The sequence below is a fragment of the Danio aesculapii genome, chromosome 19 (genome assembly GCF_903798145.1).
Source record: "Danio aesculapii chromosome 19, fDanAes4.1, whole genome shotgun sequence".
NCBI classification, from domain to species: domain Eukaryota; kingdom Metazoa; phylum Chordata; class Actinopteri; order Cypriniformes; family Danionidae; genus Danio; species Danio aesculapii.
In genome coordinates this window covers 6619153-6643211 of record NC_079453.1, presented here as the reverse complement: position 1 = coordinate 6643211, position 24059 = coordinate 6619153, and the positions used below count along the sequence as shown (strand labels likewise).

General features: G+C 37.0%; 1 protein-coding gene across 1 annotated transcript; it reads right to left on the bottom strand.

Annotated features, from left to right (window-relative positions):
* Positions 1 to 883: 883 nt before the first annotated feature.
* Positions 884 to 22633, bottom strand: si:dkeyp-113d7.10 (zinc finger protein 350). The gene is made up of 4 exons (XM_056479927.1): positions 22165 to 22633; positions 11756 to 12067; positions 8076 to 8393; positions 884 to 5706 (listed from the first exon to the last, which is right to left on the bottom strand). The coding sequence occupies exons 1-4, from the start codon at positions 22496 to 22498 to the stop codon at positions 5273 to 5275; spliced, it is 1398 nt and encodes a 465-aa protein (XP_056335902.1). The 5' UTR covers positions 22499 to 22633; the 3' UTR covers positions 884 to 5272.
* Between the last annotated feature and the right edge of the window lie 1426 nt (positions 22634 to 24059).

Below are 24059 nucleotides of genomic sequence, written 5' to 3'. Positions count from 1 at the left end.
CTGCAGACGCGCACACAATTTCAGGCACTACATACAGCACAAAGTTGCAATGTCGTTTTTACAAGAAACCGCATCACACATTCACCAGTACTAACTGAATAAATAGCTACACCTGAAAAAGAATTTGCATGCTAATTTTCTTTAATTGGTGGTCATAAATAGATGAGCCTACAAGCGGCTGTCAAAGGCAAAATTGAAGTCCTTCAATGGTCATTTAAATTGTTTATTGTGACTTAGAATACACTACCTGATAAAAGTCCTGTTGTCTTTCCAAGTTTTAGGAACAACAAATAACTTGACTTCTAGGTGATCATTTGGTATAAAAGTGGCTTATATAAAAAAGGCAAAGACCTCTAGATTGCACTTATTTTAACAAAATAAATTATGATCATGCCTTGATTTTGAATTATTTTATTGGGACAGTAAGGTCTGACTGCTCAGACAAAAGTCTTGTCACTCCCAGTTCATCAAGATTCTTTAGAATTAATGCTTCCTCCATCTTACCCCAGACATGCTCAATAATGTTCATGTCTGGTGACTGGGTTGGCCAATCCCGGAGCACTTTGACCTTCCTTGCTTTAAGAAACTTGATGTGGAGGCTGAAGTATTAGGAGCGCTATCCTGCTGACGAACTCACCACCTCCTGTGGTTTGTAATGTAATGGGCAGCACAAATGTCTTGATACGTCAGGTTGTTGATGTTGCCATCCACTCTGCAGCTCTCTCGCACGCCCCCATACTGAATGTAACCCCAAACCATGATTTTTCCTTCACCAAACTTGACTGATTTCTGTGAGAATCGTGGGTCCATGTGGGTTCCAGTAGATCTTCTGCAGTATTTGTGATGATTGGGATTCATCTGAAAAATCTACCTTCTGCTTTTCCAAACAATCAACTAGAAGTCAAGTTATTATTTGTTGCTCTTACAACTGGGATTGACGACAAGACTTTAGTCAGGTAGTGTATATGTCAATACACCAAACTTCACACTTTGTTCTTTTGGAGCATGTCTTGGTGCATTAAAAAGATTGTGTTTGTTTAGGCATAAAATGAAGAAGGCAATCGTGGTCAGATTTGCACCAAACAACTGCTCCGTGGTCACTTTGCTGACTTGAATGCAAACTATGGAGTGGTGAGAAAACCTAAAACTCAGTGGACCATGCTTTATCATGATTTACGATGAATCATGTATATTAGCTAGTACTAGTTTTGCTAATACCTATCAGAATGAATCATGCAATACCCTAAAGTTCAAAAGGACAATGTAAAATTTGGCCGGACTAATATTTCACAACTACTTAAACCACTTTTTTTTTTAAAGGCAAAGAAAACCATCATAAATCTGCAGTATTTTAGTCTTTCTATTCTGACAGATGAGCGAAAATCTGGAATATAAACAGAGACGCTATGACCAATGACATGGCAGTTTACTCGCATGTGACTTTATTGCCAATTGTTGGCCTATTTAGAAATGTTGCCTTGAGAAAGTGATCCAAGACAAGAAGAAATTGAATCTACTTTAAAACAAAATAAAGAATCTACAGGTGTGAAAATGCCCTTAAGCCCAAAGTATATTTCGGTTTTTATACGCATATCAGGGCAGTGTTACTCAACCACATTGCTGGAGGAGGACCAGCTCTGAACATTTTCCATGGCTGCGTCTGAAATCGCATACTTCCATACTATATAGTACGCTAAAACAGTATGCGAGCTGAGTAGCATGCCTGAATTCGAAAATCAGTATGCAAGAACTTCCCGGATGATCTACTCCTCCTGGTGAGATTCTGAAGTACGCATCCGATGGACGCTACGCTATCCCATGATGCATCGCAAGAGAATTCATGAATGGGAGTGAAGCGACACAGCTGACATGGACAGGTCACGTGATCATGACAAAACGACGTATGTAGTACTTCCGAGTTCCAATCATCCTACTCGCATTCATACTGTGTAGTACGTATTTATCTAACAGTCGAGTAGTACATTTAAATTCAAATGCAGTACCTACTGTGTAGTAGGAGATTTCAGCCCATGTCTTCTTAGCCAAACACACCTGATTCAGATCATCAGCAGAGACTGATAGACCTGTAATGGGTGTGACAGACAAAAAAGACATCCAAAACTTGCAAAGCCGGTGGTCCTCCAGGAACGTGGTTGAGAAACACTGCATTAGGATATGCATACAGTGTGTGTGTGATGCAAATTGCCCCCAGCACAGTATTGTGAGCACCCAGTAAGATTTTTCCCTCCATACAGCACATAAGCAATTTATCACTTCATAAATGGCCCGAAAGGTGTCAAAGCTGAACCGCTTGTATAGTGATCATATTAAAAGCACCTGATCAATCAGGGAATGATACGCAAGTCCAGAACACCAGTCAAAGAGTAACTGTGGATAGCCACACTTCGGTTTTCAAAAGTTTGCATTTCAGTTCACCTATACTAAAATGATCGCCGTCATTTCCAAACTAAAATGGGGTCTTCTGCATTTTCAAAATGCTCTATTTTCATGGGTTGAATATGCCCGAGTAGTGTAAACAGCAAGGGCCTGTACCATGACGCAAGATTAGCAGGCTAGCCAGTTAAGTTTCAGTTTAGTTTGCACCAATTCTGGGTTCTAGTTACCATAAAGGTAGCTCAGCTGCTCCATAATACCATGGAAAGAAAGAGTGATTAAACTATAACTTAACTGGCTACCCAGGCATAACCATAACAAAAAAAAATACTTGTTTTTAAATGAAAACACAGTGTAAACTGCTTGTTCTAGAGCTTTGTTTCCATTATCTATGGGGTATATGCATAGCTAGTGTTATTCAGCCAATGATAGACTTTTAAGCTTAATCAGACTATTTTCAATTTCATAAGGTTCCTTTTACAGCATCAATCTTGTAATATAATTACAATACATTCAGTAAAATAGAGTTAAGCGTTCATTTAGTTGTTTAAGTGTAAAACGAGATGAAAGATACCATCAGGGTCTGCAGGCAAGTGCAGAAACTCCATTGAAAATATTGGGGTAAAATAAACGGTCATGTTTTAAAGACATGCCAGGGGAAAAATGTAATTTAATGTTGTGTTTCTTGTCCGGTCTGAGACCCACTTTATACCGTGTATCTAACAGGCAGTGAAGATCACTGATATTTAAAGAAATCAAACTGTAAACATGGCAGTTGTATAATGGAAAGACCAGAAGCACTGAGGCTGGCTGTCTGAAATTAAAAGTCTGTCCATATTGCCCATTAACACGAAACTAAAACATAAGTTTATATTCTCTCGCGTTAAGTCATGATGATGGATTTTTAATGTCTTTCATAGCTACAGAACTAGCCATTATTATTATTAATATTATTATGATTAAACGATGATGCGTCGTCCAAGTTTATTGTTAAGATTAACAATGTAAACGCAGCAATTGGCATTCATAAATCTACATCATATACACATATAAAAAAACAGAAGAATACTTTGGGCTGTACTAAAATACCCAATCCCTGTTCAGTTCCAACAACTCTAGAGTAATTTAGACTTTACTAATGAAACCAGTTGTCATTATTCAATGTCATTCTGGCCACAAAAGGAAATATGCGTTTATTTTTTTTGGCGAACTGTCTTTTCTATGCTCATCTATTAAGTTTTTTTACATTTGTAATCACAAAGAAGTCAGAACTGACTAGCATCACTGACTACGCGGTTAAAGAAAATCTAGAACTGAGCACTGAGTATGAACTAGTTATAATTAGTATCCAAACAAAGGGTAGGGTGCTAAACAATGAACTAATCAGCTTATTGAACGGTTAAATCTAGGCACTAGCAAAAGATGACATACTTCATTATAATCTACTAATGAAGATACTCAGTACAAAAGAAGCTTAAAAGTCATGATGTAACATGTAATGGCCCATAATAGTAATAACATTAATAAAAAAGTACATGTGGTCGAAAAAAGGTTTCCCTTCATTGTAATCTTTGGGTTGCAAGTCCTTGGTACCTTCCTATGGGGACAATAGATAGCATAAAACAAAAAAAATGCCACATTTTTAAATGCACAGTCAAATAATGCGTAGGCCAAAAGCCGGTCCCGTTCCATTTTGTAAACTTTTTTTGATTCAGATCTTAACTTCTAATATTGCAGAAGTCCCAAAAGATATGGTCCCACCGATGAGGTATTGATCCAAGAAATGAGAGTAACATCTTGTACTTTTTTCCCATCATGCTTATTACTGGCAGGGATATTGTAAAAACTTCAGGGTCCAGATCGGGAATGTGCATAACAAGTGGGAATCCGCTGTTACTGTTCCCGTCGATGTAGGGTGTAAATATAGGGTCCGTCCGCCATTTTAGAAATGGTAACTACTTCCATATGGAAGACTCCATATTCAGATATATGCCATTGACACTGAAAAAAATAACATATCAACAACTGAGCATTACTCCAAGTTCAAGATGTAGAGCAAACACTACACGTAATCAGTACAGGAAGACGCTACTCTAATTGAGGATATCAGGAAAGTCAGATCCTCCTTGTGAATATGATGGATTAGGAACTTGAAGTTTCTTTCAAATGACTTTTCTTTTCATCTTCATCCTGCTTGCAAACTGTTCCATGGTTGTGCACGTCATGCAATGTTGACTATTGTGCATTTTCTGTTCTGTACACCATCTTCCATCCATTGTGACAGGTTGATGAAAATATCCAAAAAATCCAGTATGACATCAAAACGTAAGAGGTATTTCATGTTGAGTACAAAATCAGAAAAGATGGTCGCGTTGATCGCAGGAGTCGCGTTACACTAACTCTGGTTTGTTCGATCACATTCAAAACTTTGTTAAACGAAAAAACAAGACCAGCATGCTACAAGAGACGTAACAACTGCGCTCCTTTCCTGTTACACAACAGCTTCATATAATGTCTGAAATATTTACAAAGGTCTTTTAAACCTTGTGTTACGAAAAAGAAAGTCACACTCAATGAAAAAAAGTCCTCGATTCTTATTCTGATGGTCTGTACAGCCCTACTTTGATATTTACAATGCGTACACAGCTTGTCGTTACTGACATTTGTTGTTTCTTCAGTTGATATTTGAATCCCTAAAATTAGGGAACTGAAATGAAGGTAGAAAGCATCTGAAGATCCTTAGAGTATCTTCAAACTAACAAAAAAAAAAAGGCTACAAGCTTTGCATTTCCTTCAGCAGAACTTGAAATGAAATTTACCGTCTCGACCAAATTGCAACAAACATTCCCTTTTTCAATTAATTTCCTAAATTCCCCGATCACATGATTTTGTCCGTGTGCGTCCGTAAGTGAGCCTGGAGTCTCGAAGACTGGGAGAAACTCTTTCCGCATTGTGGGCACCGGTTGGGCGTCTCCTCGTGCGTTTGCCGGTGAGCTCTGAGAAGATGTGCCCGGCTGAACTTTCGCCCGCACTCTTTGCAAGCATGGGATTTCCTCCTACCTTTGTGTTTTGAGGACTCGCATCGGTCTGTGGCCTCGTCGTCATCTTCGTCGTCCTCCTCATCTTCATTCTCTTCTTCCTTTTTCTTCTGGTTACTCTTTGGGCCTTTGCTGCTTTGTGAATCGGCTGGTTCTGTGGATGCTTCCACACTTGGAGCAGCATCCATTGACTCATCGTCACCCTCAAGCAACTGGGAAGGGAGTGTCAGGAGTCTTTGCAACATTGACGGGGATCTGATTTGAGAGTCATCACCTATGCAAAAAAAAAGAAACATTGAATTGCTTACAAATTTTAGATGTATTAAGCCTAGGACATACCAAGCTAATGCTAAAGCGCTAAACATAAATTAACTGTGTTGTTGGTTCACATCGGCTGCATCAGGACCAAAAAGCTGCGTGTGAACACATCAAACAGAAGGCAGCCGACTATAAGGAAAACTGTAACTTGCGATGCACACTTACAAAACAGCGTTTAGTACCACTTTTACAGTACTTGTCACTCATCACAAAGAGATTTGCTTGTGCAAATCATTAATTCATTCATTTTCATCCGCTTTTATGGGGCCAGGTCGCAGGGACAGCAGTCTTAGGAGAGAACCTCAGACTTCCCTCTCCCCAGACACTTCCTCCAGCTCCTCCAGAGGAATCCCGAGGTGTTCCCAGGCTAGCCAAGAGACATAGTCCCTACAGCGTGTCCTGGGTCTTCCCCGAGGCCTTCTCCCGGTGGGACATGCCTGGAACAGGTCCCCAGGTAGGCGTCCTGGAGGCATCCAAAACAGATGCCCGAGCCACCTCAGCTGACTGCTCTCGATGTGGAGGAGCATCAGCTCTACTTCCGAGCTCCTCACCCTGTCTATAGGGGTGTACCCTGCCACCCTGCGAAGGAAATTCATTTTGGTCGCTTGTATTCGAGATCTTGTGCCTTCAGTCATGACCCTAAGCTCATGACCATAGGTAAGAGTAGGAACGTAGATTGACTGATTGAAAATATTTGACAAATGCATCAAAACTACAACAAAATTGCTTCGTGTTCGCCCTTGACTTGAATTGTTTATTTGGTTACATCACTTCAGTTTTTGATCTCACGCTTTGATTCAATGCTGAACAACCAATTAGAGTACTTTTTCACCAGTGTTTGACACTGATTCTACTTGCTGAATCAGGCCAATGAGTTGTGACGCTAATTCGACAAGAGGTTACATGTGGAACACAGCAAACAAACTAGCCAGACAGATGCTGACTGATGGCCTGATGCTGCCCAATTGATAGTTTTCAGTAACGAAATACCTGGCTAGCAAAAAAAATGGGCCGTAATGGCAACTACACTGACATCTCCCCAAAAATGCAGCTGTTTTAAGCTACAAACATTTGGATCACATATCAACAGAACCGAGATATGATCACAAACTGCAAATTGTGGGCACTTACGATGCATAAACATTTTTGTAGCTTTGTAGTCTGTGTCAGTGCTCCAATTCTTACATCTAACATTATCTTGTGGATATTCCTCAGCGATTTAGTCATTGGTGACAGAGTTATAACACACAAGTGTCTGCTTTTATGTAATCAGTGTCGATTTACTTAGACATTTGCTGGTAGTATAAATCTATTTGTTGACTTCTGCTATTTATACTTTGACTTTGTGTTTCAATCTAGACTTTAATTGCACTTGAGCTGCAAATTTGAATAGAAACTGTATAAAAAGCACACAAAAACACTGACTGTTATAGGTACCATCAATTGTTATGGGATGCTACCATTCAGCACAAATCCATAAATTTGTCCTTTCTGGCACTTCTTTCTATGGAGGAAATCTGTAGAAGCACAGTTCAGGTGTGTATCCTTGTCAGTTAGTAATGCTAAACCTTGCTGGCCAACAATTATCCGGCTTTTTGGCTAAAAAAAAAAAAAAAAAAAGAGAGAAATTCCTCAACCCATGACTTGGTGGTCAGCAGGAGATAGTAATTTTTTGACTGCAGCTTCCCTTAAGGCTGATTTATACTTCAGCTTCAAGTGCATTCGTATTGTCCAGCACAGCCTTCAAACGGTCGCATAGCCCTCGCCGTGGCTGACACGTACCTCTTAAAAAATGTAACCACACGTCGCAACCATGCATAGCGCAAGCTCTGTGATTGGTCGCATTGGTAGATGTGACGAATGTGGGCGGTGCTGATAGCCACGAGCCCGATGGATCGAGTGTTTACAATTGTCGAGTTCTGTGAAGATGAAAATCCATTCCAGATGGAAACTTTTGTTTTGTGTTTACTTTATGATTAAAGTTGTTGCACATCTGTTGGTTCCCGCCTCTGAATGAGAGAGTTTTAGCTACCTGTACATTAAGGTAGCGTTTAGAAGAAACTCGACACAGAGGAAAGTAAAAGCCTACTGCCAGCTAGGGTTTCAGAAATGTTATTGCAGAGCAACACAAACAGCGCGCAGAAGTATAAATGCACGACTTCATGCAAGGCAGGCGCCGTGGGTCAAGCCGATCACTCGACGCAGAAGTACAAACCAGCCTTGATGGTGTGACAACCCTGCTATCAATAGCTATCAAAAACTATCAATAGCTGACAAACAGTTTGGTGTCACTCGTTATTTGATCATCAACATAGCACAGCCTACCTGTGGAGCTGACGACAGGAACGCCTTGGGCTTCCGAGGAAAAAGAAAGAACCTCCATATCGTCTACCTGCAACCAAGGCGGCTGCCCCACCTCAAGCTCCAGCTTCCTTTGAGAGGCCAGGCAAGATGGCATGAGCGTCTCTCGAATAAGACTGTCCATGTCAGTCATGGAGCCCGAGCTCAGGCCGGTGTGCTGCTCCTTACTAGTGGTGACCTCTTTGATTTGCCAGAGGTCACTGCACCACTTCTGCCCAAAGACTTTATCCAGGATAGGCACCCAGTCCTGAGCCACTGCAATGACCGTCTGCTTGTCTGGTTCTGAGGGAAAAATAACAGTACAGTTTAAGTCAGAATTATTAGCTCTCCTGAATTATCAAAGTGATTTTAAGTTGAAATTAAATGAATGGCTCAGAAACAAGAGCATATTTCAGCGCAGACACTGGGGTCTAGCAGGCATTATCTGACAGAATACAAAACTTAAAGACTGTTTAATATTAGCAGTCATGGGACAAAATGTTGGCCAGGTCTGCTTTGTTTTCACATAATAGCCTAAAAATAGAATTCTGAATGAAACTCAAAGAACAGATGGGAAAAAAAGAAAGCTTTTTCCCTCGTCTGTGGAACAACAAACCCAGGCGTGCCAATACAACACGCTAATAAAAGAGGAAATTAAGTTTCATACTATTTTAAAAGGCTGAAAAGTCTGTTTTAGCATTTTCTCTTTCACATATTCAAATCAGGTCATTATCATTAGGCTATTTTCAGCACAAACATGCTTCCAATGCAAATTGCATGCACCTTCTCACAAAAGCCTACCTCAAGTGATTTCTGTCAAAGGCAAGCAGGCAGTGAATTGGATTTGATTTAAAAGTTGTTTGTGTATATTTTTACTGATCATGATAGCTGTAACTCAATGAATCACTATCAAATAACAGACAACACCTCCATGTCTATTCTGAAATCCCATCAAAACATAGGAACATTATGAAATTAATTCAGAGGCTATTCAGGTTGCTGGTAGAGCTATGGCAGGGTTAGTTATGGCATGCTAAAAAAAGCCAGTTGGATCCTTAAAATCAAACCAATCTAATTGAAAGATGTGGAAGCACACTAAAAAAATGCCACTGATTTAATAAAAAATAAATAAACTAATGAAATGAAATAAAAGCTACTTGATTTTCATGATTCTTTGAGTGTATGTAGTTGTGGCGCTGGTGTACTCCAATTTTAAAGAAACCGACTGAATTTACAAAAAAGTAATTTAACCCCTGAATATTTTTGGCTAGACGCCAGGTAGATAGAAATCTACCAACTGTTCTCATTAAAGTCCACACAAACAATGTTGAGACTAAGAGGTTTACTCTTAGAAAACATGGTTACATTGATAGCAGTTCTTTTTTGTCTTAATAGTCTCAGGGTGGAACAAACAAACATAAAAACTCCTTCAAACTAAATTTCATCTGGTACTCAACAGTTCAAACAATGCATCACTTAATATTTTTTCCCCCAAAGTAGTAAAATAATTGCCAGGGAAATAGTTGTAAAAATGTAAAACCGAAGCAGACAGCAAATGCAATTTATGAATAAATGCATCAACAACATTCCTAACTTCATAATTCATCAGGAGCAAATTTATCTAACTTGAATCTAGAGGTTTTTTCTTTTCTTTGTGAGAATAATTTTACTCAGCAAGGGTGTATTAAATTGATTAAAAGTGACACTAAAGACTATTACTAACTATATAGCATGTTAGAATGATTTCTGAGGAATCATGTGATCCTAAATGATGCTGAAAATTCAGCTTTGCATCCCAGGAATAGATTACATTTATTTATATTTCAATAGAAAGCATTCATTCATTCATTTTCTTTTCGGCTTAGTCCCTTTATTAATCCGGGGTCGCCACAGCAGAATGAACCGCCAACTTATCCAGCACGTTTTTACGCAGCGGATGCCCTTCCAGCCTCAACCCATCTCTGGGAATCATCCATACACACTCATTCACACACACTATGGACAATTTAGCCTTCCCAATTCACCTGTACCGCATGTCTTTGGACTGTGGGGGAAATCGGAGCACCCGGAGGAAACCCACGCAAACGCAGGGAGAACATGCAAACTCCACACAGAAATGACAACTGACCCAGCCGAGGCTCGAACCAGCAACCTTCTTGCTGTGAGGCGACAGCACTACCTACTGCGCCACTGCAGCGCCCTCAATAGAAAGCAGTTATGTCAAATTGTAATCACTTAAAATTAGTGCTGGGCAATGATTAATTGCACGTTTAAGTGGTCGTATTACATGCATGTATGTACAGTGGGGGGAAAATATTCTAAAGAATTTGTTGAAATGGAATTGACTCAGATTCTGGTAAAAACACAAACAATACAAACATAAAAATATAACAAAACAAAAAAAATCTGAAGAGAATTGTTATAACAATGAAATGATACAGGGAGAAAGCACTGAACTACTCAAATGTATTTAATACTTTAAATAAAAAGATTTTTTGGTGATTCCAGCTGAAAGACGCCTCTCATATGGAGAATGAAGTCACATGCATTGCTCAGGTGTGATTTTTTTTCCCACAGAGTTCAACAGTGTTAAAAATCTTGATGGTTCTGTGGGTCTCGTCTATCAAACCTGACCTTTATTTTGTATTTTCTATTGAATTCAAGTCAGGTGGTTGGCTGGGCCATTTTACAGCTTGATTTTCTTTCTCTGAAAGCATTTGAGTTTCCTTATCTGTTTTTGATCATTTTCTTGCTGAAATGTCCACTCTGGCTTCATCTTCATCATCCTGCTAATGTAGATGTTGGACTGAAGCAGCTAATGTTCATTTACAATGAGGATAGTTATAGGGTTGCTAAAGAACTACTAGAGAGATTTCAGCTGCTGTCTGGGCTTTCACTGCCATTCTACACCTCCCTTATTTCATGTGTTTAATAATTTTTTCCTGTGTCATTGCATTTTATTATGCATAACTTAATTTGTAAACTAATTAACAGTTTCCTTTGCATATATGGATTACTTTAGTTGTTACCAACATCTGGTGTAAATTTTCAAGTGAAATATGTTTTCTGAGAAAAATGGTTACCCATATATATATATATATATATATATATATATATATATATATATATATATATATATATATATATATATATATATATATAAACATTCTTAAATCTATGCCCACGTGTGTATTTATATGTACAGAATAAACATACACACATATGTATATACAAACCTTTAATTCGGATGCATACAATTAATTCCCTGCCATTATTTATAAGACCATTTATAATTCCCTGCCATTATCTATAACCTGTATATTTATAACAATCTGTACATACAACTCAACATCCAGGTTTCTTGACTAACCCCATCTGTTTAATGTTTATCATCTTTATTTTTTTTTTCATATTTATTTTGTGCTGTCACTTGTCACGTTATGTACACTGGAAGCTTCTGTAGCCAAAACAAATTCCTTGTGTGTGTGAAGCACACTTGGCAATAAAACTGATTCTGATTACTGTTTTACTGCATTTCTAACTAAACAAATGCAGCACTTGTGAGAACTTGTAAAAACTCTTCAAAACTTCCTGACCTTAAACTTTTAAACTGTAGTTTACGTACGTTCTATGTAATATCGAACAGAAGAGAAGACAGTGTGTACCGTTGGTGGTTTCAGTTTGCTCCTTTTCCCACTCTTTTTTGGGTGATTGGTCCTGGAGGCTTTTCGACTCTTGGTTTTCCACTTTGGAACTGCTTGGAGAGGCAGAGTCATTATCCTGATCCTCCGTTTCCACAGTAACCGCCTCATTGTCCTCCACTACTTTCTTGTCATGTAGCTGCTCTTTCAAGGTGTGGTTTTCCCGCTCTTTCTTAGTGAACTCCAAGAGCAGGTCGTCGAAACTGTCCTCCACGATTTTGGTCAGCTCACGAACTGCGAATTCCAGCACGTGCTCCATGACGGATTTCAACTGACCTTGAAATGGAGACAAAACAGGGAACATTATGATACATTTACTCAGGGGAAAAAAAGCCATCTGTCTAGTTCTTGTGACAAAAACAGGTGGTTATTGCCTGGAGGAGCTCTAGTCTCTTTTTCTGCACTGCTGCGGCAAACTGCACAAAATAAGCCCGCTGGATGACATTTATGAGAATCACACCAATTTGCTTCGCTCCTTACTTTCAGCAAGAAAAGTTCAGATTTAAAGCCTCAATTACGCTATGCCAAGATGTGAAGGCAATCGAAGAAAAATGCCACTATGGATGTGTTTCTCTTGATGGAGAGATGGAGCAGGCGCCGCTATTACAGCGTGTATATTTTAAGCCTGGCCTATAATGCAATATTCATTCATCCATCCATTCACTTTCCTTCAGCTTAGTCCCTTAACACAGCGGAATGAACCGCCAACTATTCCAGCATGTTTTACCCAGTGGATACCCTTCCAGCCGCAACCAAGTACTGGCAAACACCCATACACACTCGTTCACACACACTCATACAATTTAGTTTCTTCAATTCACCTGTACCACATGTGTTTGGACTGTGGGGGAAACCGGAGCACCTGGAGGAAACCCACGCCAACACAGGGAGAACATGCAAATGTCACACTGAAATGCCAACTGGCCCAGCCGGGACATGAACCAGCATCCTTATAGTTATGAGGCAACAGTGCTAGCCACTGAGCCACCATGACATAGTGCAACATTGATATATTTATACTTATACGTTTATGTATACGTATATGTTCGAGGACAATGAAGATAGGATTAAGGTTCTTTATACAATGATAATTGATTATTGTAGAATAGAGAAATAATATTTCCAGAAAAAAATAAATGAAGAACTCCTGGTCATGTAAAGAAGCTTACATTTGAAAAACATTTTAATGTAAATTTTATTCATCATTAAGACTGAAATGAAATGTACGGACATTGTCAAATATTTTTTCGCTAGTAATTTCAGGTGTAAAGTGTTCATTCAAGTTCAAGTTTGCAGTTAATTCAGGCCATTTTCAGACTTTTTAAAAAGTCATCCACATCTTGGCAAACTATGTTTTTTTCTATCTCAGACCACTTTTTTAGTGATTGATTAAATACAAGTCAGTAGCTAAGTTTTATTCTGAAGATGCGAATTAGACTTTTGCGCAAAACTGGAAACGCGCATTTGGGAATAAAGCACTGTTTCCATTTAATGAGACAAAGAACAAATTGACATTAAATATCACTAAGAAAATTTGATTTGGTAAGCTACTGTGGGACTATTTTCCTATATCATAACTCGCGCACTGAAGACAAAAATGAAACGATGAACATGCGGTGGCTTTTGGAAGTGCGAGACTGTTCTTTGGGAATACTGCTGCTCATAAGAGTTATAAAATATTCGTAAAGTAGCTATTTTCCGTACTTTGTGATTCATGTTTTTATTTTTCCCTGCTTATTTATGCTTTTGAATTGCATTCTGGGACATTGTTCTTTCTTCCAACAACTTTTAACCTTGAAAATTTAGAAAGTGACTTATGAACATTTTTATTAGTTTAAAAGCAGGGGTGCCCAAACATTTGCTTATGAAGGGCCAAAAACCAACCTTGATTGGAGGTGGTGGGCCAAAGGTAAATATACCATTAAAGCTTGAGCTATATCTGTCAAACATTTCATTTCAATTGACTTATTTTGTAGCTCAACAATTAAACAAAAGGTTACAATAATCCCATCATTCTAAATCTATTCTCTGATTGGATGGTGGGTCAAATCAAAGGTTACCATGAGCCAACTTTGGCCCGTGTGCCCTACTGGTTTCATCTCTGGTTTAAAGTGATATATTGTCTGGGTTGAAGTTGCATATTATGACACAATAAAAGTCCCTTTCCTAAACTGTAGAGTTGGACTTTCAATGTCAAAAGTTGACAGAGCAGAGATCATGCAATTCACAACTGTAAATAACCAGAAAACACTTCTGAATCACAAAATATGGATCAATAAATGATAAAGAATAAATTCTGAATCAGTAAATACTGTTAACTAACAGATATTTTACAGCATGGGAGGTTATAACAGATGACAGACATTGGCTGAGGGATTTTAGAATGACCAAAACAGCATTGACCCTTTTCACAAGCCTGTTATGACGTGTTTAACAGTCATCAGCATCTAAAATCCATGAAAGTTTTTAATATTTATTTTTTTTTTTAAATGTATGAACATTTATATGCATTTATGAATGTAATATATCATCTTTGCTTCAAACTACAAAAAAAATTACCGCTTATGCAAGGTGTTTCTAAAGCAGCATCTATGTGACAGAACAGCAAATTTGAAGTTATTCTCTCCTCTGGCTGCCACCATCAGTCTCACACACTCCCCCCAACCCCCTCCCCCTTTTTTTGTGGAGTTTTTTTTATTATTTTAGCAAATCAAAGTGTAAAAAATGTATTTGTTGTAATCCCCCATTCACTGTGCTCTAAGTTTACCCAACTATGACGACTTCCACTACTGAGAAACCCAGAAATGTGAAAAGGGTCTATTAATTTCATCCATAATGCAATGCCCATTAATGTCATCCAGTTGAGTCAATTTTTATCACATGATCAGTTAAAACAAAAATCACAAACATTTTTTTGATGTGTAGCTGGATTTTATTCAGAAAATGAGTTTCCGTCGTAGCTTGTGCACTTTGTCTTATCAGATAAATAAAACATTTGTCCTACTCAGTTGTCTGTATTCAAGTTTATGCACATTTTTCAACTGTTTGTACATCTCGGCACTCCCTCCTGTGATTTTTTTATTCTCTTTCAAATAGTTTCCAAATGAAGGAATTTTCCACAGTGCTTACTACAACATTTTTTCGTCTGGAGAAAGTCTTATTCGTTTTATTTCGGCTAAAATAAAAGCAAATTTTAACTTTTAAAAACCGTTTTAAGGTCAATATTATTAGCTCCCTTAAGCATTATTCTTTTTCGATTGTCTACAGAACCAACCATCATTATATAATGAGTTGCTGAATTACTTGCCCTTCTTTCAGTTAAACAGAAATTGAAAAAATATATATATACAGGGAACATACATGTAATACATGGAAACATATCTACAGGCACTTTGGGGAAAAAACAGGCAAAGGCAGCACTGAAAAAACTGGCCAGAGTGTGAGAAGAGATTTTTTTTTTTTATTATCATTTCTCAACTATGCCTTCAAGTTTAAATGTTTAGACTCCAAAATCTGGGCATAAGAGGAATCGTAGCTAATCCCTCAGTAATTACCTCAGCACTTCAGCTTGTCACAGAGAGTCTTTGGCATGAAATCAAATGGAAAGCAAGTACTGCAGGTCTGAATTTTGAGTTAGACGCAATCTTGTACCTTGTATAAAATGTACCTCCCTGCAGCAGCGAGGCCTTTAAAATGCACAGCATGCAGTCCTCTCCACTTCTCACTGACTGTATGGAGCCCATTTTGAGCCAAATCTAGAACTCCACCAAATGCTTTACTTTAGGGCATATTGTGCATGTCATATTGCTAAGTGATCACATACATATACAGTTGAAGTCAGAATTATTAGCCCTCCTAAATTATTACCCACCTGTATATTTCTGTTTAGCGGAAAGGATTTTTTTTCAACACATTTTTAAACATAATAGTTTTAATAACTAATTTCTAATAACTGATTTCTTTTATCTTTGCCATGATGACAGCACATAATATTTGACTAGGCAGTTTTCAAGACACTAGTATTCAGCTTTAAGTGACATTTAAAGGCTTTACTTGGTTAATTAGGCAAGTTAGGGTAATTAGGCAAATCACATATAAATATATATACACACACATAAATATATTTATACACACACATATATATATATATATATATATATATATATATATACATATATATATATATATATATATATATATATATATATATATATATATATATATATATATATATATATATATATATATATATATATATATATATATATATATATATATATATATACACACATATAAATATATATACACACACATAAATATATATATATACAAAATAAATAAATATAAACATATATAAATTCACGGGGCTAACAATTCACAGGGGCTAATAATTCTGACTTCAACTGTACATACTGCAAACATTTTAGACATAAAACTATAGAATTCCTTCAGCTGTCAATATCAAACAATGCACGATAACAAGATTTATGTAATAAACTCTTTGCTATTCTCCACCCTAACTGACACCAACGCTAAAAATGCGCAGTACAGTCTAGACAACATGAAATGACATTCAGAACCCATTTTACTTGTGTAATGTGATGCACTGCAGAGTGAAATGGGATATTCAATGAAAAGAATTGTAGGGCATAACTTGACTGTCCTCTGGCAATTGACTAGATCATGAATCATACAGAGGAGAGGCAGAAAGGAGTTCCATCACATCCATCAAAGAAAGAGAGAGTAGTTTCAGGAGCTTTTATTTTCATGGAGTAATGTGCATTAATGAATCATTGACGAGCATTAAAATATGCATTCAAAATCTATTTGATTTCATTTCTAGAGCTCAATTTTTTTTTAAATGGTTTCTTTCTGGCAGCTCAACATTTTAACCGGTACAACCACAAAAATACCTTTACATAATATTAGACTTTGCACGATAACCGGTTTCAAAATTTATCGCAGTTTTGAAAAGTCAAGGTTTTAAAACTGTATATGTAAGTGTTTTAATGTGTTGTACAGAAATCTGTGCTTTTGAAACTAATAAAGAGAGCAGAATAATTCAGCCTAAATATTATAAATTAGGGATTCTCCGATCGATCGACCGAAGATCGGTATCAGCTAGGGCTGCACGGTTTACCGGTATTTTGATAGTATCGTGATACCATGGCTCCAAAATACTGCCGGTGCCACTGTAGTTTGTAAACGGTAGTATTGTCATTAGCGGTCTACCTACAATAGATAATATTACATGTGGAAAAGTCACTAATATGCTCACGTTTGTGCAACAATAGACCATTTTATTTTAATAGTCTGTGGAGCCCTCTAAGCTTGTAAAACTGTGTAGAATTTGTGCTTTTGTGGTAGCCTATTGCACGTTTTCTGACGCTTCAGTTCAAACACACATCCGAATCTGTTCATTTTAATTGTTCCTGTTAGTATGTTTAGTAGCTACAACAACCCTGACAATCTCTTTAAAAGAGCGACTCACAAAGTGATATTTTGAATTATTTTGGATTTTTACATGATAAGAAAAAAAGGTGAAAAACCCTAAATAGCAACAGGAAATGTGTTTATGAGTTTAATGTGTTTTTGTTGGTCATTTATCTACAAAATAAACAATAAAAACTAATACATTTTAGGTGAAGTGAGGTGTAAATAATACTTTTTGGCCTTAAGGGAATTATGGATTGCATTCAAGTACGCCTATTATAACATAAAAAAATTGTATTTCTGACAATTTCCTTTATAATTTGAGTTATGAATAACAGTATTGCAATATTATTTGGTATCATGATACTTCAGCTGGTATAGTATCGCAAGATTAATTAATGGTATCACGACAACCCTAGTATTAGCCGGAAATCCCACTTAATGACTCGATTGGTACTTGCTGATCTGGCCAATCTCCTGAACTGATCGCAAGTGTTTGTTTGAGTTTACAAGCAGAGGAAGATGCACATGCGCACCGGGTTATACATAAAGCAGCTAGAACACATGAGGAGGTAAATGATAACATCTAAAATACATACAGATTACGTGCGACCTGTTTATACAGTTTATTGACATACTCTTTATACAGAGTTATGGTCTCTTTGTCACAACCATTGTATATCCAGTGTTTTGAGCTGCTGTGACGTAAGCAGAGCGATCGCCTCTATCTAGTGCTTCATCAAACCGTATGACCACTTGTTAATACGGACTCGAACTTGCGACGACCGCAAATTAGTTAAAATACCCAAATTATGGCAATAAGAGTGAATGAGCAAGAGAATAGATTGCAAGAGGCATGTTTAAGGGATTATATGCAACATCCTTAATTTATTCTCGCAAAGAGAGATATCCACTTAAGTATTATACTTAGAAAGAAATGTGCTTAATGCATTATATAGCTTGAATCATCAGAATCGGTACTCAATATCGGCCGATCATCATGACAAGGAATTGGTACTCCGTATCGGCTGCAAAAATCCTGATCGGAGCATCCCTATTATAAATGTTTCCTAAAATAAAATGAATTTTGTTCAATGGGGGAAAAGTATTTTTGTTTTTTTACCCAGACATTTAAAAAGAACATATTTTAGAGCAGTAATCACAATACCGGGATATTTTCATCCAAGGTTATCATACTGAAACTTATACCAGCACATGCCTACATAATATCTTATTTACATTTATACAGTAGAAGTCAAAATTATTAGCCCTACTGTGAATTGTTCGTCATTATTTCACAAATGATGTTTAACAGAGCAAGGAATTTTTCACAGTATTTCCTATAATATTTTTTCTTCTGGAGAAATTTTTATTTGTTTTATTTCGGCTAGAATAAAAGCAGTTAAAGCCATTTTAAGGACAATATTATTAGCCCCCTTAAGCAATATATTTTTTTCAACTGTCTACAGAACAAACCATAATTATACAATGATTTGCCTAATTACCCCAACTTGCCTAATTAACCTAGTAAAACCTTTAAATGTAATTTTAAGCTGAATATTAGTATCTTGAAAAACATCTAGTAAAATATTATGTACATTCATCATTGCAAAAAAAGGATTGTTATTACAAATTAGTATAGGTGTGACATGATATTGTATGACAAGACCTTGCGAGAATAAAATCAAGACAAGATTTCTTGTCGAGGTGAAAAGTTGTGAAAAGTTTCTTGTCTCATGAGTTGTGACGTTAAAAGAAACATTTGACAGAACATTATTTTCCATGACATGGATAAAGGAATTTTTATCAGAGATAAACATTGATGTAAATTTTATATAGATTTGTTTAACATATTGTACCATTTTGTTATCAGTGGAACAAGTAATAAAATAATATTTGGCCAAAATGTATTGTGTATGTATTTCATCATACATTATATATTTTACATTTTATGAATGAGTAATTTTCATTAATAAATTTGAGTAAATGGTGATTTATTTGCATATATTATAAAAGCACATTCCACTAATAATATTAAAATCATCATCTATCACTTAAAAAAACTAGTCATTTTCACATGATTTATTCAAGTGTTTTTGTTAAAAAAAATAAATATGAGTAAATGGTGGCGGATTTGCTAAAATAATAAAAGCACATTCCTCTAATAATATTAAAATCTTCATCTATCACTCAGAAATTTAGTAATTTTCACATGATTCATTCAAGTGGTTTTTGCTAAAAAAAAAAACAAGTCTGTAAATTTACTTAAAATTAATACGTGCAATAGTGTTACCACTATTTTTTTAGTAAATAGCACATAAGATTTCTTACAGTGTACGATGGAGCATGAGGGTGACATTAGCATTATAGATTGGAGGCAGGATTGGATTTGAAGTGCAAATGGCATAGAATTCCATAAAATAGAAGAATTTTTTTTTTTTAAAGCACCTAAATTGTTTTGCAGTTTGTAATTTTTTGTTTCAGTTTCAAATCTATTTCCTGTTTATATATTAGCAATTATTTGGTTAATATTTAAAAGTAACTAAACTATTTTCCTTTCACATAGGCTATTAGCTAAATATTCTGCAGTGTTTGCATGCCCTTTACTCTATAGAATTCATTAAAATAGAAGTAAAATAACATTCATTAACTTTCAAGTTGATTTAAAAAAAGCACCTAAATAGTTTTGTAATTTGTGATTTTTTTTTTTCAGTTGAATGAAAGATGATTTCTTATAAATAGTGAAAAAAAATCTCGTCTCGTGTTGTTCTCGTGAACCCAATCTTGTGTCTCGTTTCATCTAGTGGAGTAAGCATCTCGTCACACCCCTACAAATTAGTAATTAAAACTATTGTGTTTAGAAATGTGTTAAAATAATTCCTTTATAAAATAGAATTTTTTTAAAAATACGAAATAATTACAATTTATCAGAAAATTGTTAAATTTAACATATACAGTGTATGTTCATTTACAGAAAATTTGCAAGAGGCTGTAAATGAGACTAAATAAATACATTTAGTAAAAACAAAGTGAAAACGACAGCACACAATCAAAGTCTGCAAAATTTGTTCAAAGACTAGTCTGCAGCATCTTTTACAAACATTACATCTACATAATAACTCAATTGTATTCATATAAATGCAAAATAAAAAATACACAGACTTTTCTATGATGCTTTTTAATGCATGTGTTTAACCTAGCTTAGAGGTCACACAATGACATGGTTATCTTCTATTGGTCACCCAGCTTCACGTGATAAGAATTCACAGCTCACCACACAGGAATGCAGCGAAATGTGGAATTTTTTCACATGAGCTTGCAATTGGGCTCTCCTGCATTCACGTGTGTTTGAATGGAAGTCAACAGAACAAAAAGGTGTAGTGTGACCACCACTTTAGCCGTATTAAAACAGGACTGCAGTGTTGCGATTTTGAATGTTCTGCTGATATGCGTTTTTTGAAAAAGACGTCACAGAAAACACGTCATACAATGACTAGGTCATGCAGAGCTCAAGGAAATATCGTCTACCCAAAGTCTACTGTTGTAGTGAATGTGAAACATTGGGGGGAGATGTTTTTGTTTGCAAAGCCATCATCAGTGGCAATGCAACAGTGGTCTCAAATGACCTGAAACTCTCCCGCTGGCTCTAGGTCAGTAGGACATCATCACTCCTCAGCCCAGATGTTACCTTCAAGAACACTGCAGGATTAAATAGAGATTAACCCATTCAGTACTGCGCAGATACAATTCCTTTGACTATTGGTGTTCCTAAATTAAACTATGGAGTTCATATCTGAAAAAAGAAAGACCTCATAGGCATTTCCATGCCATGTTGACGTGTAAAGTGGATCACTGGTCTCCTTTGTTATTTGGCTGCAGTCCCTGCTTATGTAGGATGAAAGCTCCCAAGATACTCCCCCCCTCAAACCCCAACCATAGATACCCTCCGCAGGGTCTGGTAGGTGTGGCTTCCTCCAGCCACCATCATTGGCCAAAACGCAATGCAAAGGCACCCTCCCCATGGCTACCGTCACCGCAGTATGAAAAGCAGCGCTAAGGAGCAGCAGCTCAACGACAGTAGCGTCATCACCCCAACCAGCCACTGGCAGCAGTCATAACAAGTCAGCCATACTCAAACATCAAACTGTCTCTGCATACATGCCTCCACAGGCCTGAATACTGCTGACTAAGATTCATTTCACAGGCCAGACATCAAAAACTTCCTTCAATCAGATGACTCTCCAACAAAAGGCATAACATTCTGTCTGAGACAATGTCTTGTTTTTCTGCAGCACGATTTGGAGAACTGCACACTTCCTCTGGTGTAGAGGAAATATTATGGGCTATTGTTCTCTATTCATCTATGCTTGACACAATCTACATTGTTTTAAAGATTAACTGGATTAAGTTTAATTACACTCTCAAATTTAGTAAGATAATAAATTAGTAATACTTGCAAATAAAATCACTGAAATGTGATTAGCTATTTACTGAATAATGGTAACTAACTAGTAAAATGGTTTTCTAACTAGTCTAAGAAGGTCATAAGTTGGTGCAAGGTGATAGCCCGTCTAAGACTATCAAAAAAACAGCTTAACTTGGATTTTGAGATCATGATAACTGATTAACCACCTAGAACCCATCAAATACCATCTAAAACTGGATTTTCCATGGTTTGGGATCTACTGCAGGGTCATTAGTGCCATGCTTCTGAAACAAATGGGCGTTAAACCACCAATCATGCAACCGAAATGCATGGGTCCAAGTTTATTATGACTTCCTCCTTCCGTTCAAAATGGTGTTTACCCTTGTTTTTAGAAACCTCGTCACTGCGCACCAAGCCATCGAGGCAGACCTGTATTGCGAAGATGAGCGCTTCAATGAAGGATTCATCCTACAAGATTCAACATTAAGCACACCTCACACACAAATGACCTTACCAACTGCTCGCTCTTTCTGTTCACGCCTGAGCGTCTCAGACTGAACGCCACATTCTGGGCTCCGACTGGGGGTGTGTTGCTTTGTTCCATCATTCGTGTTTGTTTTCCCTTTAGCCGCATTGCTTTTCCCGTTACCGCCGTATGCTTGCTCCCGAGACTGCAGGGTCGCCCTCAAACGCTGATTTTCCTGCTCTTTGGTGGCCGTTTCTAATAGCATTGAATTCAAAGTGGCCCCAACAGTCTTGGTGATTTCCTGAACGGCGAGCTGCACTACCTGCTCCAGTGCGGACTCCAGCTGACCTTGGAAAAACGAAATGTACAGGGCACCGTTCATGTTTACGACCGCTCCGTTGGAAGACCTCTTTCATTCTTCCTCTTCCCACCTCCCAAAATAGTGTTAAACATGCAGAAGTCCCCCCAGAACAACTGCCTAGAAACGAACAGTCACCCCTTTCTCGCCTGAAACACGTCGTGGATGTATACACCCCTCAGTCTGCTGTACCGTAGTGCACCTCATAAAGTCGCATTAGGAGTCTGAATAGACTACAAGCACATCTTCCCTCGCCATTTTGCCCCAAATATGAACGCGTCTTGCGCACATCACCTAAAATAAAACAACGTTAGCAAACAACAAGCGTATTTTTTTCTAACGGTTAGAAACCGTCGTTCTGCGCAGCTGTTTGAATATTTGTGTAATTGACATTTTGTAGCTTTAAAACTAATGCGCGTAACTGACCCCATTTGTTTAACACACTATTATTTCACAGTATAATAATAGCTATTTTTCTATTGTATAATATTCAGTTTTTATTAAGCGTGTTATTTTAATATCCTTTCCAAATGACTGCCTCTGAAAACAAACAGTTTTTCGCGCGCTCTTCTACCTTGAGTGTGGTAAAATGGCCGCTGCATGATCTAAGATGAAGGCGGGGCGAGTATCATGGTAGATTGCAGATTCAAATGTGTGGTGTGTCGTGTGGCGCGTTGATATTGAGCTGCAGTGTGTATATGTTAAGATAAATATAGCGTTGGGTGTATTTGAAACATGTAAATGGGTTGTTTTAAACGACCATATGTACAGTTAAGATTATTTATGTATTTATTTATCAGACTGACCACACCCAGAAATCACAGAAAGGGTTTTGGGTGAAGCAGAACTTTAACAAACAACATTATGCAATGATAAATGGGTCAAAGTCAAAATGATTTCATAAACATAAAAAGCATCAAATAGTGTCAACATTAATGTTTCAAACAACTTTTGAGAAAATAAGATGTCAATATGAGTGAAATATTGCTTCAAACTTCAAAATCAAGATCTTCTCATGATCTTTAAATAGACATAAAACACCAAGTTATAAATATGTTTGTTTCTTGGCAAGTATAGGTGTTGGCTGAGCTATATTAAAAGTGTGTTCACACTTGGCAGGTTTGGTTTGATTAAAATCAACTCTGTTGAGACTGATGTTTTAGTGAGCTTCATTTGCATAATTGTGAACACCTAAAGTGTGAATACTGGCAACTGAAGCTTAATATGCACCAAAACAATAAGATCACTAAAAATATTATTCGAACAAGCCCTGTTTAAGTATGAATGTGACAAGAAAGTAGTCTAAATTAACCAAAAACGGGACACACTGGCGATCAAAAGATGTGATCATAAACAGGACAGAACGCTCATGTACTGTGTGTTATATTGATACACAACAATACTCAAACAAATATATTTATAACTTGGTATTTTTATGTATATTTAAAGATATGTGAATGTGATGCTTTAAACGTTTATTAAATCATCTTGTTTTTGACCACATACCATCTGATTTTTGTCATCATAGTCACAACGTTGGTCTTTTTTGGTTTGGACAACTAAGGGGCTTTACTCCCAAAAATTC

Bases quoted from the DNA above. Each gene is read 5' to 3' on its own strand.
- si:dkeyp-113d7.10 (XM_056479927.1), bottom strand. From the start codon at position 22,498: ATGAACGGTGCCCTGTACATTTCGTTTTTCCAAGGTCAGCTGGAGTCC. The intron at 8,394-11,755 runs GTACACACTGTC...TTTTTCCCTCAG, and splicing joins GCAAACTGAAACCACCAACG to AACCAGACAAGCAGACGGTC. The intron at 5,707-8,075 runs GTAGGCTGTGCT...TTTTTTGCATAG, and splicing joins TCCTGTCGTCAGCTCCACAG to GTGATGACTCTCAAATCAGA.